The sequence below is a fragment of the Dunckerocampus dactyliophorus genome, chromosome 2, assembly GCF_027744805.1.
Source record: "Dunckerocampus dactyliophorus isolate RoL2022-P2 chromosome 2, RoL_Ddac_1.1, whole genome shotgun sequence".
Taxonomy (NCBI): Eukaryota; Metazoa; Chordata; class Actinopteri; order Syngnathiformes; family Syngnathidae; genus Dunckerocampus; species Dunckerocampus dactyliophorus.
In genome coordinates this window covers 35,276,650-35,295,069 of record NC_072820.1, presented here as the reverse complement: position 1 = coordinate 35,295,069, position 18,420 = coordinate 35,276,650, and the positions used below count along the sequence as shown (strand labels likewise).

General features: G+C 41.2%; 2 protein-coding genes across 3 annotated transcripts; one reads left to right on the top strand and one right to left on the bottom strand.

Annotated features, from left to right (window-relative positions):
* The first annotated feature begins 4,380 nt into the window (after positions 1–4,380).
* aldoab (aldolase a, fructose-bisphosphate, b) lies at positions 4,381–8,975 on the top strand. The gene is made up of 7 exons (XM_054767818.1): positions 4,381–4,547; positions 5,743–5,861; positions 6,685–6,951; positions 7,021–7,181; positions 7,984–8,242; positions 8,319–8,518; positions 8,595–8,975. Exons 2-7 carry the CDS (start codon positions 5,750–5,752, stop codon positions 8,685–8,687), a joined length of 1,092 nt encoding a protein of 363 aa, XP_054623793.1. The 5' UTR covers positions 4,381–4,547; positions 5,743–5,749; the 3' UTR covers positions 8,688–8,975.
* Positions 8,976–9,178: 203 nt separating this feature from the next.
* LOC129177081 (chymotrypsin-like protease CTRL-1) lies at positions 9,179–17,457 on the bottom strand. 2 transcript variants are annotated; one of them, XM_054767821.1, is made up of 6 exons: positions 17,326–17,456; positions 17,191–17,205; positions 16,940–17,102; positions 12,084–12,349; positions 10,422–10,567; positions 9,179–10,316 (listed from the first exon to the last, which is right to left on the bottom strand). In XM_054767821.1, the coding sequence occupies exons 1-6, from the start codon at positions 17,378–17,380 to the stop codon at positions 10,014–10,016; spliced, it is 948 nt and encodes a 315-aa protein (XP_054623796.1). In that variant the 5' UTR covers positions 17,381–17,456; the 3' UTR covers positions 9,179–10,013. The 2 variants fall into 2 exon arrangements, with proteins under 2 accessions (XP_054623796.1, XP_054623797.1); XM_054767822.1 differs by having other exon boundaries at positions 10,200–10,345; positions 17,326–17,457.
* Positions 17,458–18,420: the final 963 nt, after the last annotated feature.

Here is an 18,420-nt window from a genome sequence, read left to right as displayed (position 1 = left end):
GAGTGACCATTTGGTTTCGCTTGTTGACTTTATGGCGGGGCCACCGAACCAAAGCATAGCAACTCCAATGGCAGCTCTCATTGACTCATCCATTCTTTTTTTAACTGTCTCTCAAATAGGGTTTGATAGTCACATGCTTTGTCACAGACACATCAAAAGGGGGCTGACTCATGACTTTTCTTATGTCCCACAAAGCATCCAAAAATAAGTAGCACTAGTTCTCCTTTTGTTTTTACTTCCTCTGCACCGTCTCTCCATCTTTCTGGCAGGAAGTTTCATATTACGCCAGCTTTTATTATTGGCACACATTGGTGTAATACAATACATTGGGTCCTCACATATTCGCGATTCAACATTCACGTCCCAGCAAAGTTGCAGATTTTTTGTAAAAAAAAACATATATATATTATTTATATATTTTTTTTTAATTCAATGTTTTGAATTTTTTTCTCAGAAAACAGAATTCTAATCATTCACCCTAAATCGGTAATAATTGATAAATACATGATAGTAAAGAATAAAATGCAGTGGTGTGCAGTTAGGGCCAGCAAATCCTTCTCTGCTGGCCTAACTATTACCTTTTTTTTTTTTTTACCCCTGTCCTGTCCAGCCTTTAAAGCAGATAGAATTGTAGATCTAAATGCCGTCAAGTGTTCAACAGATTTACTCTGCCAGGGAGAAGTGTGATTATACACTTCCCCTGTCATACAAAATTTATTCAACCTTGATGCTTGTTATAAAGCACATTTGGAGCGACCGGACCGGAGCAGGAGGGGACAGAGAAGAAGAGAAAAGGAAACTGGGGGGGGGCTGTCAATGAGAATCACACATAATAGCAGTCATAAAATGATGAACTATGATAGTGATCACAATGACAATACTGCATTGAAACAGTCACACATAATAGTAGTCATGAAATGATTATCCATGATAGTGAACAGAATGAAAAGTACTGTAATGCACATCATTGTAAAAAAAATATATATATATATATATATATATATATATATATATATATAGTCATACTGCTGATATCACCGTGGCCTAACTATTACCAGAAGCACTGACCTACATTACAAACTTAAATTGTAGTATTTGATCTATTCAGTTATATTAGTTTAGTCCCAACAGTCTGGTCTCTCCATTTTGTAGTGTGTTTGATTGCACTGCTTCCAGAAGTGTAGGTGTATGTTAGATTTTTTTTTGTCCAATCAGATCTAAGCTTCTATGTTTTGCATTATTAATGTAATCTGCTCATGGCCTTCAGAATCAGGTTCCCGGACATCCTGGTGAGATTGATGGGTCGCTGTCACATACACACTATTAGTAATGGAGCTGTTTTTTTTCGCCAAGAAGACTTCTGCTTCGACTTCTGATTCGCCTCAAAGCCAGTGTGTAGGCTCCCAGTTTCCCATCGGTTCATCAGAGGACAGAGGCAGGCCCCCTGTCCCGATTGGTTAATCAGAGAAAATTGTTCAACAAGATAATTTACGCCCACAGTGGCTGACTGAGGAGAAATATCGGGTGAGTAGATGAACTTTATGCAAATGGTTTTACATTTTTATCATGTTATTAGATAGATATTGATTTGTCAACGGCTTCAGATGATGTTGTAGTGTAGATGAGTGGAGATCTTTAATCGCTGATCCGCTCTATGTATGCTTGGCTGAGTGCCAAGTTTACAAGCAACTTTGTATTGTCAAGCATGGTAGAAATTAGTTAGTGACTCAGAGCTACCAGAAGTAATGTGAGTCAGGCATAATTGTGAACATGTATCTGAAAATATGCAGTTATATTGGTAAAATACTGTAGTCCCAGCAATCTTACCGTGATCGCGGCTACCTTACTTAGTGTGCTCTCTCTGAACCCCTATATCGCTAGCAAGGCTATTGTTCTACACGGGCGACTGGTTTGTAACCTCGCCGTGGCACATAACTACTATCAGTATTGTAATGTTTCTTTGACACTGGCTCTCACGGTATCTGGCAAAACAAATTCTGGACGGCCCACTGAAGGCCCAGATACCAAATGCACCGCCCACCACCGGTACAGCACAATAAAACAGCATACAGTACAGCATCCCTGCACAAAGTAACATGACAGCAGTGCAAGATGGCAGCATTCCTTGTGCGACAAAGAAAGTACTACTAGCTTCTACAGTCAACTTTCTTACAATCTAACTTCAAAACTTGCATAAATTGTTGCTGGAATAACGCCTTCTTCGACAGCTAGCAACCTGGATTGTGCTTCAACGCATTTATCTTATTAGCTTCCTTTGTTACGAGCGAACAGCAGCAATTGAAGAGAGACGATGAGAGTTCCGGAGCTGAGTCTAATCTAATAATTACAATAGTCAATTTTATCTCAAATGTTGATCTGAAATCAGAGGAGAATATCAACATCAAGCTAGCAAGAGGATATGGAGGGGGAGGAGAGAGCTGGCATAGCGTGGTGCACCGTAGTACCTCAATGCAGCAGCATAATCCAGGTTTTATAAGAGTGTTAAAAATAGACATTTTTGTGGGTGTTCATGTCACATGGCGGATCCCAACGCAGAGAAACAGTCCAAGTTTAGATACAAAAAGATATTTAATAACAAAGGGTGTCCCATAGCAGGGAAAAAGTACAACACAAGAAAAGTCACAAACCAAAAGCAAGAACACAAAACGCTGTCAGCAAAAGGCTGACAGGAAGTAACTATAATACAACTGAGAAGTACTACAGGCAAACCTGAGCCGGAACAACAGTGAGTATACAAGTCCAAAGCACAATAGTAAGCGGTAACGAAGGTGAGCCAGAAAGCAGAGAAGCAGGGAAGGGGGTAAGGAGCCGGACCAAGCGGAACAGGTAACAGGGGGTAGCAAGGAGTACAATCTGGCACTGGCTCCTAGTTGCCACTGGGTATATGAAGGGTGCTGATGAGATTGCCTGCAGGTGTGTGCTGGGGACTCCACCCACACCGGATGAAGCTGCACAGATGCAAATACACAGCAGGCGGCAGCAGAGCGACAAACACCATCGTAACAGTTCGTTTGTTATTTGTGGGTAATCTCAGAACATAACCCCTGCCATAGTGGGGCTCTATTATTATTTCTCCAAGTCTTCAAGGGTAGAGCATCATATTTGTTTATTTGTTCATGTGTTTGTTAGCTCGCAGGCTACTTCCTGGTAATTACTTGAATATAAGAGGACCCTGATTTTGAATGATGATGATATATTTCTTAGATGCTGGACACTTCGTCATTGATCACCATTATGTTAAAGTTAACATCACAACATCTGTTGTTTGCTAACATTCTAACAACCTTAGAGAAACTTTTTTTTTCTAGCAGGTCTGTGTGAGTGAGTGACAGGAAGAAAAGCTCTGACCCACTAGGGGATACAACATACAAGATGACCCGTGTATTTTTCAGTGTTTTTATTGAGCTGAGCGATGCTATACAAAGGAAGTGTGTGGATGTAGCTCAACTTTTTTTGACGTCATCATTTGTCTTTAAATTTGAAAACTGTATCAACAGCACTTCTGCTGGTTGCTGGCTGCTAGTGCCCTTTGTTTTGCCTCAATGGCTGCAAGACGCGATTAATCAATTCAACACAATCAGATGTCTTAAACATCAATTATCATGGCCATTCGTGATCTCCTCTACAATTTAGAGTTTTACTATGCCAGTGCACCTTATACACATGACTGCACATAATGGAAAAGTTCTCTTTGCATGTCGGATGGGAACTTGACGCGTGTTTCAGTTGTCACCTTATCACAACAGAGCATTATGGTTTGGGTACGACCACAGCTTCTCTTCAGGAAGCAGAAGTCTCTGCCATTTCTGCTAATCTTTTTCTATTGTCACTCACACAAGAAACAAAATAATGGCCATGTCAATGGTGCGAAACGTCACACCCACACGCAACATTCTGCTCAACAACCAGATGATCAAAGATTGTGCAACTGGACGGTGTACATGTGCAACCTTTACTGTGTGTGCCAGTTGACCCCGACTTCCTCCTGGCCAGAAAGGACGATGGGGAAAGGTCAGGGAAAGGTTAAGGATCAACACTCTGCTGTGAGCAGATTGGATATTGAAGGGCACACCCGCCCTTCCGCTCTCTGCGTGTCTGGACACACGTCTGTATATATTGTATATAGTTAATTTCACTGCTTTTCATGTCTTTCAGGTTTTATTTCTTTGTTTTAACCGGCATTCCTGATGAAAGGCACTATAGAAGACGCATCTTTTTTCAGTGCGTCTACAAGGAAGCAATCCCTCCCAGCCTTTATATTTTCATGCAATATTCCTCATTGCCTTCTTTGTTTTTTGAGCATTTGCCCTTTCCTTGGCCGCCCACCACCACGCCACTCCAAGCCCGAGTCGCGCTGAATGTCACGAGCCCTCTCTGGTTGCGTCCTGTTCTTTTTATAGCCGAGCAGCTGAAATGTGAGGGGTCACAATGGGAGGATAAATACAAGGGCCTGCCCGTCCAGGGGGTGTCGCAGACGAACGCCACCCTCTCTCTTCTCCCAGCTCTCCTCTCTTCTGACCTCAAAGGTAAAAGGACATTTGTGACATTGCTTTGGGTTTACTTTTGTGTGTTTTGTTTGTAAACGTCCTGGAAAAGTGCACGCCCTTTCCTTTCTGCTAGACAAATAGTTATGCTTTCTCAATCAACTGGGCAACCTTTCCCTATCAGGGTCTATTTCAGGTTCTATAACATCCTCTGAGAACCATCCTGGATGTGATTATGTAACAAACAAATGTTTATTACTATATATTGTAAGCATTTCTGGTTAAATGTAAGGTTTTATTTGTTTTAGGAGTTGCAAAGCGGCTGGATCATATGCTTTCTCAGACCATAAGATTGCCCACCGCTGAAGTAGAGCCACACAAAAGTCAAATAATAATTTTTACTAACCACTTGAGCACTCATTTCCCCCATCTACGTCATTTCCTATCTTAAGGCTACCCATACAGTGTTTCTAAATAGGTTATTGTTGATTTGTAAAGAATTTCCAATACTGGGGCAGACTCAAGCCATAATTTATTGTTAAATATTATTGTATTATTATTATTATTATACCTATATAAATATTATAATATAATTATAATGTTTGTGTGACCGACATATCAGGGAAAGTACTCGAACTGAAGAGGCAAGTTGGAGGTCACACTTACTTTTCTTAACCTAAAGCCCTTTATGAAGTCGAGATCAGGTGTTAACAAACTAATGAATACTTCTGACTTTTTTTTTTATCCTGTTGTGTCCTAAACAGCAAAATCTAAAGCCAAATAGTCCAGAGTCACTGGCAATCATTGTATGGCATTTAATTTGCATACAGGACTTTTGGGACTGAGCTGTGCTGATCTCTGTTATGTAACACCCTCGTGTTTAGTTCGAGTGCATGAACTGTGTATATTTAGTTCAGTCTTGTGTTTGGCAGGGGGAGCAGAGGCGTGGTATGCGATAGAAGAGCAAGAAAGGTCAGGGATAAGAGGAAAAAAATGGAATAGGTCAGGCACATGCTTGTGGAAGTCAGATATGTAGGGGGGTGGAAGAGGTGCACAGAGTAGTGTTTTGGAAACTATGTATGCCTTTATTGCAGCTGTTGCAGCCACAAATGCACTCACACATTGTCACATAGGAAACCATCTGGTCAACCACCCAAACCCAAACGCATTTTACACCTTTTAATGCACGTCCATCCAGCTAACCTTGTCTTCACTCAATCTTCTTCCTCTTCCTCAGAGTCAAGATGCCTCACGCATACCCCTTCCTCACTCCTGAGCAGAAGAAGGAGCTCAGTGATATTGCTCTGAAGATCGTCGCACCCGGCAAGGGAATCCTCGCTGCAGACGAGTCTACCGGTAAAGAAGGGAGTTCATACACATTTACAACATATACATTTCCCAGTTATTATGTTCAAGACCCCCAGTGATTGGCAAAAAATAGTGAGTAATGGGCGCACCCATAAACATGCTGCTTATTATTGATAGGCTGTATAATATGCCACTCAGACAGATTAATAAACAGTTACAGGGATGCAGTACTGGATTTTACACGAGTGAATTGACTTGTGAGAAAGCATCCTCTGTTGGATTTCTAGCTGCAGCTCTCTTTAGCACCAACAAACCATTTTCTAGTCATGTTAACATAAAACAATATTTACAATTTAAAGCAGAGAAGAGAAATTTGTGAATATACAGAGGAGCGAATGCCAAACCACGAATATGTGGGTATCTACTGTGTCGCACTAGGGAACCTACAAAGTCGAGCCCTTCTGTGATGCTGACTGACTTTCATGTTCTGCCGATTTCACAATAGTTCTTCCCATAGGAAATAATGCAAAGTTACAGTAATTCATTTGTCGCCATGATAAAACCTTTATTAAGTGTACAGGCTATGTTTTAAGTAACATCTAAACATGTGCAACTGTCATACAAGTAGAAAGAGAGAAAGAACTATCTGATAAAACTAAATAAAAGTACAGTAAAGTAAAATTATTCAGCCTTTGTAGACGCCTGACAGCAATGCTGTCCCCTAGTGGCCTGCATCTACTGAATAGTATTAATTTGTGGTATCATTACACTTTTTCTCATAATTGGTACACTTCTTCAGGTATCCCAATACTATTTTTTACTAAGGTGTGCTCATCTAATCATCTAAAATTGCATCCATGCCTTCCTGCAGGTAGCGTGGCCAAGCGCTTCCAGAGCATCAATGCTGAGAACACTGAGGAGAACAGGAGGCTGTACCGCCAGCTCCTCTTCACCGCTGACGACCGCGCCACCCCTTGCATTGGCGGTGTCATCCTCTTCCACGAGACCATGTACCAGAAGACCGACGACGGCAAGCTTTTCCCCCAGCACCTCAAAGAGAGAGGCATGGTGGTGGGCATCAAGGTCGACAAAGGTGTTGTCCCTCTGGCCGGAACCAACGGCGAGACGACGACCCAGGGTAAGCTGAGAACATGAAGAGAACAAGGTCTTCAATTTTGTGGTTGCCTGACCTTTCTGTTTTCTCCAGGTCTTGATGGATTGTATGAACGCTGCGCCCAGTACAAGAAGGACGGTGCTGACTTCGCCAAATGGCGTTGTGTGCTGAGGATCACCCCCACAACTCCCTCAAGGCTAGCCATCATTGAGAACGCCAACGTCCTGGCCCGCTATGCCAGCATCTGCCAGATGGTAATAGACAGGAGTGTGCTTAGAAACAACTTATAAGGCAAGGAACCATTTATGGTAGACCGTGTGACTTCCCCCAGCCAATCAGCAAATCATGATAATGTTGGAACTCACAAGAGGCCAGACTTCGATGGCAATACCATTCCACTGTTGATGCAGCTCCATCTGTTGGATCTGGTTGGTCACTGCAACACTGGACCCCAATGCAAGTGGACTGTATAATGAGTGATGACTGATTTAATGAGTGCCTTAGGAAGGGTAAACACTATTATATTCAATCTGACCCTAAATTTATTGTAACTATACCCCCCAAGCACCTCGGTTTGGTACATTTCGGGGGGATGTTTCCATTGTCAAAAGTTGTAAACGGCACCAAAATAACTGTATACTGTACCAGCTTTCGGTTGCCAAATCCTGTACAAATACAAAGGGGTGGAGCTTCACACACTGCGGCCTATTGATTGCTCACTTCTGGGATGAAAACGAGACCTGTAATTTAAAAAAATGCTTTGTATCAGTGGTTCTAGTACCACTTCTAATTGATTTTGTTTTTCAAGTACCAGTGTTTTCGATCATGATTAAGCTTCAAATATGTGGTTTGTACTCACAGGCTTGCGGCAAAATTTCACCTGCATGCTTTGTTTCAATCAAATTATATTGTTCAATTATTTCAACCATATACTGTATTTCCATTATAATTTAATTATTTACATTTTTTCTGGTGTAATGAATTATAGCCATTACAGAGCAAGAGCGTTTTTGATGGTTCCATGGTACATTTTAAAAACTTGCCTGTGTTCCTCAGCATGGCATCGTCCCCATCGTGGAGCCTGAGATCCTCCCTGATGGCGACCATGACCTGAAGAGGTGCCAGTATGTCACTGAGAAGGTCCTGGCTGCCGTTTACAAGGCTCTGTCAGACCACCATGTCTACCTGGAGGGAACTCTGCTCAAGCCCAACATGGTAACCGCCGGCCACTCCTGCTCCTTCAAGTACAGTAATCAGGAGATCGCCATGGCAACTGTTACCGCCCTCCGCCGCACCGTGCCCCCAGCAGTCCCCGGTGCGACTAACCTCAGATGTTCTAAATTCCATTTTATGATTTATGTGCATTTACTCAAGTGACTCTCCATGCTTAGGCATCACCTTCTTGTCTGGTGGCCAGAGTGAAGAGGAAGCTTCCGTCAACCTGAACGCCATGAACCAGTGCCCTCTGCACAGACCCTGGGCCCTGACCTTCTCATACGGCCGTGCCCTGCAGGCGTCTGCCCTCAAGGCTTGGGGTGGCAAAAAGGAGAATGGAAAGGCATGCCAGGAGGAGTTTATCAAGAGAGCTCTGGTGCGTGTTTGAATGAATGCAGTGTTAATGGCATAGTGTTGTATTATGTATTTATCATCTCATTCTCTTCTTCCAGGCCAACAGCCAGGCATGCCAGGGAAAATATGTTACCTCTGGATCCAGTGCTGCCGGTGGAGAGTCTCTGTTTGTGGCTAATCATGCCTATTAAGCACAAATACGCACTCTCATATGTTATTACTACACCATGGAAAGCCCTACGACTTCTCTCTGCTATTGTAAAGCATCTTGGCTGAAAGTGAAAGAGTGAAAAAACTTCTCTTGGTTGTTGTCGCTGCCGCAAGAAGATTTGCCACCATTCCCTTAACCTTTTGCCTTTGCACAGGTAAAAATTCCCATGTTGTTTTTACACAGGTTGTACTATATTTCATTGGACTGATTCCATCAACTGCAGCAATGTCCTTAATACTGGTTCAGTGGAATAAAGCGTTTACCCTTATACGTTGCTTTATTTACTTTTTACCCTTTTTGAGTCACAATTAAACTTTAGTAAGAAGTGAGAGATGCTTGTAACGTTGGATGTGATTTTACTCTGACAAAAAAATGCCAAAAAAATAGGTTTATCTCAGCAACTGAAAGCTGTATTCTTATTACAAAGTATTGGGAAAGAAAAGGAATAGTTCTAAGATTATTAATATTTTTATTCATGAAGAATATGTCTGAATGAACAGAAATTACAGCATAGCATTTCACAATACCCTGTGCGATATTTTGTGTCATTTTGGTTTGTGCCTTTCAAATGAATGCGTTTGTATTACTACATTTCATTAACTGTGATGGGTCTGCAAAGCTGAACCCCTTCAACAAACAATCAGAAGCCACTATACTGAACCAATTTTAATAGACCAAACAAACAACTGATTTTCTTCGAACTTTGGCATCTATTTAGCGGATTTATCGGCACATAATACTATGAGAATTTTTGCTGAGCAAAACAGCTAGGGAGTTTCAACATTACAACCAATATTTCTGTCGAAGACATCAAAGGTAAGACCAAACAAGAGTCTATGGCTGCGAAAGCTTTGGTCTTTTGGGTTCTTTTTTTAAATACTTTTCAGACACTTAACGATGGATTATGTAGTGTTTGTGGAGCTATCATGTTGGGTCGCAGAGTTCTCCTTTGGTTTCTGCTTCGGATAGTAATTATGAATTGAGCTTACTATATTTAATTTGAACAAGGACGCCGCCAGGAATTCTGGGCGCCATTTAAAAAAAATCACATTGGGCCACACCTTTTTATTTTTTTATATTTTTTTAATTGTCGTAAATTTCCCCCATACGACACCCCTGCTCTTGGACATTGTGATATGAGTTATTTGAGTGTTTATGTAAGATTTCCCTGTTGAAAACAACATATGGGTTGTTTTGAAGGGGAATTAACCGTTACAAATATCTTTTATGTCATGCTGTCCATGTTCATCATCAAGTGCTAAATACTGCCATCTGAATCCAGCAAGGTAAAGCAGATTTTGTCTTGTTACACAGCTTGAAAGCCCTGCAGGAGGAGCAGAATGCTAAGACACGAGAAACTTGCTATGGTTGACAGGGTTATAGACTGTGCTCCGCATGTGTAGCTATCATGTCGAGGGTCACTGGAGGTTGACGAAACAACGCCAATGTTTGCCCCTGGCACTTGCTCTGTGATCCATTTCTGGAAAAATGACACACGGGCGTAGGCTTCAGGGGCAATCCCGCTAGCGCAGGGTATGCCCATACTGGTGATGCCCACCTGGATCCACACTGAGTCTTGTTTGCATTGCAAAGGTCCGCCTGAATCACCCTGAAAACCAAGTAAGGTCATTCATTTCCCTGCGGGTAAAAATATACTCAGAATGACAGGTAACTTGCATAATGATCAATCGATATTTAACATACTGTGTTTTACCATGCATGCTCCTTTGTCCCTCTGCCCTGCACAGATGATGCTGTTGTTGAATGTGTGATCTCCAGATGGGAAGTAGCTGCTGCTGCATTGTTTGTTTCCAATGATGGGAACCTCAACCTCTTGTAGCGTCTCTGGTGTGCCTGATACTACAGGAGGGCAGAATTCAACTTGTCATACAGCCAGTCACTGCCACAGATTTTTAAAAACATTTTAAATAGTGAGATACAATACATCCCTTCATTGATCATAGCCACATGTAGTGTTGTAGCGTAGTAGTGTTGATTGTTAGTGTTGATTACAGTATAGGTGTTGGGGATTATGACCCTTCATTTTCTTGTTTTTATATTTTAATATAAGAAAATATGTGTACTGCACTTTTACTCATAGGCTCCAGTGCCTTGAGATTAAAGTGGACATTTCCACCTTTGGGTCAAAAAATGTGCTATTTCTCAGGTGAAGAAAAGGGTTAAATATAAAAAATACTTCACGTTATTATTATTATTTTAACTCTCTTTGAGACACCTACCATATATTCACTGCATAATATCATTAAATATATGTTAAAATATCATATAAAATATAAATAAAATATAAATACTCTGAGTTTTCTCTTGAACAAAAAAAATTCTCATTATGTCACAACATTAAAAAATCCTCAGAATATTCTGGCTTTGTTGTGTAAAAATATCTTTATTTTTTTTCTCGTACTGAAATGGCTTAATTCTCAGAAAATTTAACATTTTCCTTTGTTTTATTCTTGTAATTCTATGACATAATTACAAAGTGTATATTTCAGTATATGTAGTCAGTATATTTCATACATATTACAGTGTGACTGAGGAGTGAATGAATAATGGGTTCACTTCACTGTGAAGTGCTTTGGGTACCTTGAAAAGCGTTATAGAAAATCGAATCCATTATTAATCTTATTTTTTTTTTTCCCCCCATTGTGGCCCTGAACGTCTTTTTACTTAGCCACCACTAGTTAGCGCTGTAAATTTCCTTCCTCTCCTGATACTTAACTCACAAACATGCATGGTTTCCTTGTTGTGCAACTTTGTTTGAACTTGTTTTACTTCTAATTCTTTTGACACAGAAAGGAATATGCAGTATATAGCAATACAGCCTATACCAGGGATCCCCAACCCCGGGCTGTGGCCCGGTACCGGGCCATGGGTCATTTGGTACCGGGCCGCACAGAAAGAAAAAATAATTTCCATGATGTTTTATTTTGAAAAGTGGCCGGATTCTCTCTGTTACATCCGTCTCACTTGACGCATGTCCATTGTGCATGTGCTAACTTTATCTCATGCCGCACAGATAGACACCACTACTGTATTTTTATCATTTTTCTTTCACCTCATATTTGATGTCAAATGCTGATACCATGTGGGAATGCATAAAGGTAAGTTTTGATGACTTATTGAGTGCTAATGTGTACATTTGCCTCAAGTTAATTCATGCTAGCACACTGCCTTTTACCTCTGGAAATCTCTCTGGAAAAACTCCAGAGATAAGATAAATTAGATTGCTATCATGTAGAAACCCCAACACCCCCCGGTCCGCGGGAGATTTGTAGGAACACAAGCCGGTCCGTGGGTCAAAAAAGGTTGGGGACCACTGGCCTATACGGTTTACAAGTTGTTTGACAAGGATACTCACCGTTTGTCAGTCGGCCCCAGCCCGTGGCCCAGCACATGGTGCCATTGTTGATCTGACTGGAGTTACTTGCAATGCAAATAGGTCGGATGTAGTCAGTGTAAGTGACAGGGGTGCTCAGCCTCATGAGGGCTACATCATTTTCAGTGGGTAGTGTTTGGTAGTCGGGATGCTCGATGATCTGGGACACGTTCCTGGACACCTCATTGGGATTTGGGCCACTCTGATTGTGTCTTCCAAGGTATAGGGTCCACAGAGGTAATGGAACACTTCATTTAACAGGGACAGAATGTGAGACAAAAGTGTTACAAGGCTTGTGTGTTTGGACAGATGATACAGCGTCACAGCTGTATGCTGTAGAAAGTTTTATGCTTTTTCTGGCTCAGTTTTCTGGCATGCAAAATACCCTTAAGGGGATATTCTGTGAAAGTGGCTCAACAAACCCAGGCTTTGTGATCAAGATGCAGCTCAACAAAACCAAAGTTCCCAAACAAAGTTAAACAATACTTCAATGGGGGTTATCAACTTACTTTGTCAATTGCGGCGTGCACGTTCACATAAGAGGGGCGTTTGGCGTCATATTATTCTACTTCAGCTCAAAAATGTAGCCAGGAGAGTAGTTACTGAGGAAGTACGGCACATACATTTAAAATACTTACTGAGGAACTAATGAAGAACATATGAGTAACAAATGAGTAGTCGTTAGTGTTAGGGTAAGGTAAGTTCGTTCCTCATTAACTACTCTAATTTTGTGTACCTTATTGTAAAGTGTTACCGTTTCATATTTTCTTGTGATTGTTGTAGCTGACATTGGAATTTGCCTGAATTTGTCACACAATTACTCTTTTTGTTTATCTTTGAGACAAAGTCAAAGTCAAATATGCATGTGAAGTTGTTTCATTAAAATTGAAAAACATGTATAGAAAAGTAGCCACTAAAACAAGAGTCCATTCTTTTTTTAAAAAACTATTGAAAAAGTAAAATATAATCCTCAATCTTCTTTATAACAAATACACTGCAAATACACTACACATTAGGAGCATGCCCCGACGTTGTCAGGCATGCGTACAAGCACGTGGGGGCCACACAAACTACTGAGAATCATTTTGAGTTGCTACAATGACATTTTGGCAAAATGGACCAGTCTGCTGCATCATTTTTTCACTTTCATTTTTGGGGTGTCTTTGATTTCCCCCCTCTATAGGGTGATCATTTTCATTTCTATCAAATTATGTGGCATCATTTTGTTACTAATACATCACCCACGTATTATCAGGAAAGATATTCAAGATCATTTTTCCCCCAGTTTAGATCTGATGTGTTTTTGAAGTGTTCCTCTAATTTTTTTGAGCAGTGTATTTATCTATGCACAAAAAGTACAAAAAGAACAACATATGAAATAAAGTGTCCCGTTTAAGAGGACATTTTGAAATGTCAGCAGTAATTCAAAAATACTTTATTTATTATTTTTACGTATTATTTTTATAGAAAGCTGGAGAGACACAAAAGTGAGTAAAAACACCTTAATTACGCTGAGAACTACAAATAAACTTGATTCTTCGTTTGTTTATTTTAAATTGTCCATCCCTTCATCAAAATAAAAGAATTTGAATATTTTAGCTTGGGTAGTGCCTCTCAAAGTCTTGACAGCGTAATAATTACAGTAGTACCTCGCATAAAGTAAAACTCCTTTTACGTAAATTCCACTGAACGTAAAGAATTTATGTAAAGTTTTTGCATCGCATTACGGAAGAAATTCCATATAACGTAAAGCGTCAAGTCGGTGCAAGTTTTTTTGTTTTTTTTCAATCAACTTTATTGATGCCTCAAGTCGGTGCAAGTTCAAAATAACACTTGGTGACGCCTTCTGACGCATCACGCTCTCATTGGCTGATTTTCGGGGCACCGCCTCCGCTCTCATCTCATTGGCTGATTATCGGGGCACCGCCTACACTCTCATCTCATTAGCTGATTATCGGGGCACCGCCTACGCTCTCATGTCATTGGCTGACTTATACAGCACGTACGTGAGTTTGTGTGAGAGACAGGCTTCTCCCTTCAACCTCCCTTCTTCTTCGTAGTCGTCCTTAAACTAACTTAAACAATTAAGTTAAGTTACAAATTAAAATTTTGCACACAGGATTATCGTGTAGTGCGTGTGCGTTTGTCTGTGAGACCAGCTGACTCTTAGACTCTTTGAGTCGCGTTTCGACTCAGGCTAGTCCTCCACCTCCTCCTCCTTCCTGCCTCCACTTGTGTGCTCCTGATCAAGACATCTCGTGAACGGTAGGACTGTTTTTGTTTTTCAGTTTTTATTCATTTACAGTAATCTTATTTATTACCTATTTTATATTGGAATGTTACTCTACTTTGTTTATGCTAATGTTTTCTTCTATTTTCCCACCATATTTGGTGGGCTTTGAATATTTTGAAGGGCCAAAGCGGTGAGTTTGGGAAGATCTTGGAAGGGATTAGGATATTTACATGTATTTTACGCTTTGTATAACATAAAAACCCTATAACGTAAACGTTCTCGGAACGGATTGTTTACGTTGTAGGGGCATCTACTGTACATCCGTATTCGCCTCCAGCCTCCACCCTTTATCTCGTAGTTAGGACTAGTTGTTTAACTAATCACACGTTGTTCTTCCATCACACATCCTGACACACTGACAGGTAAGTGGCTGAGTCCCCATGAGTCCTGAGTGTAATGAGTAGTCATTTAACCCACGAAAAGCAGCAGGGCCAGACAACATCTCAGGACGTGCACTTCGGGTTTGCTCATCAGAGCTAGCTGATGTGCTTGCTGACATATTTAACCTGTCGCTTGCACAAGCATCTGTACCAACCTGCTTTAAGTCCACCACCATAGTGCCCGTACCCAAGAAGAGCAACGTGACCTGCTTGAATGACTATCGCCCTATAGCACTCACTCCTATTGTCATGAAGTGCTTTGAAAGAATAGTCATGACCCACATCAAAAAGAGCATCCCGGCGGCAACTGTGGACCCTCTACAGTTTGCATATCGCCAGAACCGGTCCACGGATGATGCAGTCAACACTGCCATCCACACAGCCCTTTCTCACCTACAGGGCCAGGACACATACGTCAGAATGCTATTTATAGACTATAGCTCTGCTTTTAATACAGTCTGCCCCCACAAACTCACAAATAAGCTCCTCACACTTGGCCTGTCTCCCTCCCTCTGTAACTGGGTGTTTAACTTTCTCACAGGCAGACCCCAGTCAGTCAGAGTCCACAACCGCACATCCAGCTCAAGAATTGTGAGCACTGGGACCCCACAGGGGTGTGTGCTGAGTCCACTCCTCTACACGCTCTTCACCTACGATTGTGTGGCCTCCCAGAACAACACCAGCATCATTAAATTTGCGGATGACACTACAGTCATCGGACTGATCACTGGTGGTGTTGAAACATCATACAGAAGAGAGGTGGCGGACCTCATAGCTTGGTGTCGTGATAACAATCTCCTTCTCAATACAGATAAGACTAAAGAGATGATCATTGACCCAAGAACAAGGGAAAAGGAGCCGCATAGACCCCTGTTTATTGATGAGACTGAGGTGGAGAGGGTGAAAACCTTCAAGTTCCTTGGCACACACATCAGCGAGGACCTCACCTGGTCTCACAACACCCAACAAATTCTGAAGAAGTCCCAAAGGAGACTGAGGAAATTTGGCATGCCCACCACAATCCTGAGTTGCTTCTACAGATGCACTATCGAAAGTGTCCTTACCGCCTCCATCACTGTTTGGTACGGTAACTGTACAACACGTGATAGGAATCAAGACCTCACAGAACATTGTTGGGGCAGCCCTCCCCTCACTGCAAGACATTTATAAATCTAGAGTCCTACGCAGAACACACAACCTCATCAAGGACAGCACACATCCACAACACTCATTATTCACACTCCTACCGTCAGGCAGACGCTACAGGAGTTTGAAGTCCAGGACCACAAGGCTGGCAAACAGCTTTTACCCACAGGCCATCAGACTCCTCAACGAAGCACTCGCACACGCCGCACGCAACACACGCACACACTCATAGCACTTTATTTATTTATTTATTTGTATTATTTACTTGTATTAATGTCTCTTCTGTTGTTGTTGCTTAATTTATTGGTATATATGTTTATGTGTTTATGTTTCTTATGTTCTTATTCTTTCATTTGTTTTCTTTCTTTTCTTGGGAGAATGAACAGAATAAGATTTTCATTGCATGGTATAACTGCTGTTGTACTATGCACATGACAATAAAACTCTCTTGAATCTTGAATCTTGAATCTTTAATGAAGATTAAGAAACATTTTCATTTGAGATCCCGCTCTGTAAAAAAGAGTAAGATCCACCCAGGTGGCATCGCGCCTCGTGGATCTCCGCTATGCAGTGTGCAAGGGGGGCTTTACTTCCATTTTTATGTTCTGAAATACCAGTAAACTCTCCAACGACGCCAGAAAAGATAGCTAGTCAGTCATACTGTGTGGCGAGGCCTGGCCGCTAGCAGACACACACACAGTGCAGCAAGGGAGCCTCGTGAAAAGGTCAGGTACTAAGTAAGTAAGTAGTAAGGCAAGGTAATTTACTAGAAATTAGGAGGAAAAAAATTATGGCAAAGCCAAATGCCACAGCCCCTGTATAGGAAAATTATTGATAACTAAAGTGAACCCATCAACACGAACGAGCCAGTATGCCAAATTTTTTGAATTAATGTTAAAATCCAGTCTCATTTTGTTCCCGTGTACCCAATCTCGTGCAACGTCTCGCCTCATAGAATTAATTAGAGCGTTTACGGTAAGCATAAAGAGTTAAACTAGAAAACCAAATTGAGTGCTTACTTATTGATGCAGTGGGCAGCAGTGAGTACAAACTCATTGCTGATTAGCGTCCCTCCACATGTGAATTGCCCACTGACAGTCAGGTAGACTTGCCAGGGCCACGAACCCTCTCGGGCATCCTCACCTCCCACTATCCTTGGGTTCAGGGGTGCTACTCCACAATCTGGGCAAACAAGTGAATGTACAATACAATTGAAGTGTTGCAGCTCTATTATATTGAATCCAAGTGCTTCAAATATTGCTGCACTTACTCTGAGCTGCAGTGCCTGTTGGAAAGAGAAAATCCGTTAATTTTATTGCATTGAAATTGCATCTAGATACCCTTTGCTGAAGATTTGGTTACCAGGTTACCAAGGTGCAAGCATTCGAGGTGTGTAGGATCTCACCTTGTCTTGTGAGAAGTGTATCCAAAAACAGAGCCCACACTGTCCACCGCATCATGATGCTCGTCAAGTGCAGTGAGATGTTTCTGAAGACCTAAGCTGCACTTTATAGCCACTGCTCCTTCAAAACCTGTTCTTGAACCTGATTTTCTTTTTTTTAATCTAGAAGAGTCAAGGAAAAAAACATTGGCATGCAATCTTACAGGTCCTACAATGATATATCCCTGAAATAATCTTTAAATGTGCTTGGTCTCAGTGTCGGTTTCATTGTGACAAAATCAAGTGAAAAAGAAAGTGATTGTCCCCCCTGTTAAAACATAACTGAGATTAATTGAGATCTACCCATCTGGAAAAGGGTATAAAGACATTCCTAAACCTTTGAGACTCCAGCGAACCACAGTGAGCGTCATTATCCGCTAATGGTGAAAACGTGGAACAGTGGTGAACCTTCCCAGAGACCAAAATTCCTGCACAGCGCTTTAAGAGAATCATTGCAAGTTATCGCAAACGCTTCATTGCAGTTGTTGCTGATAAGGGTGGCCCAACAGGTTTAGGGGGCACTTTTTCACACAGGGCCATGTAGGTTTGGATTTTTTTCTCCCTTAAAAAGAAAAAGTTTCATTTGAAAACTGCATTTTGTGTTCAGTTGTGTTGTCATTGACTAATATTTTTAAATTTGTTTGATGATCTGAAACATTTAAGTGTGACAAACATGCAAAAAAATCAGCAAAATAAACACTTTTTCACACCACTGCACACACAATGTTACTCAACAATTGGCTTGTGATAAATGTAATAGTAAGCCTACTGTATATCTTTCCACATAGGTCCTGGCATGAACTTAGTGCTAACTTCAGGCTAAAGTTAATTCATTAGCTTATATGTGTGTTAATGTTATGTGACATGCAGAACATGCAGACCAAACAGCAAGTGTAATGTGTCCAAGTCAGTTCTTTTGGCTCGACTCGCTAAAAAGAGCCCGCTCTTTCGGCTCCCAAATGGCTCCTCAGATTTTTTTTGTCTTAATTTATGACCAAATTATGTGTATTGTGTAAAATGAATTGCAAATGTAAAAAATATATGATAGCAAACATTTAC

Coding starts and splice junctions, on each gene's coding strand:
- LOC129177081 (XM_054767821.1), bottom strand. CDS start 17,380: ATGATGCGGTGGACAGTGTGGGCTCTGTTTTTGGATACACTTCTCACA. Junction 10,568..12,083: donor CTGGGGCCGACTGACAAACG/GTGAGTATCCTT, acceptor GCCCTCCTGTAG/TATCAGGCACACCAGAGACG. Junction 10,317..10,421: donor GGGACAAAGGAGCATGCATG/GTAAAACACAGT, acceptor CTTGGTTTTCAG/GGTGATTCAGGCGGACCTTT.
- aldoab (XM_054767818.1), top strand. CDS start 5,750: ATGCCTCACGCATACCCCTTCCTCACTCCTGAGCAGAAGAAGGAGCTC. Junction 5,862..6,684: donor CGCTGCAGACGAGTCTACCG/GTAAAGAAGGGA, acceptor GCCTTCCTGCAG/GTAGCGTGGCCAAGCGCTTC. Junction 6,952..7,020: donor CGGCGAGACGACGACCCAGG/GTAAGCTGAGAA, acceptor TGTTTTCTCCAG/GTCTTGATGGATTGTATGAA.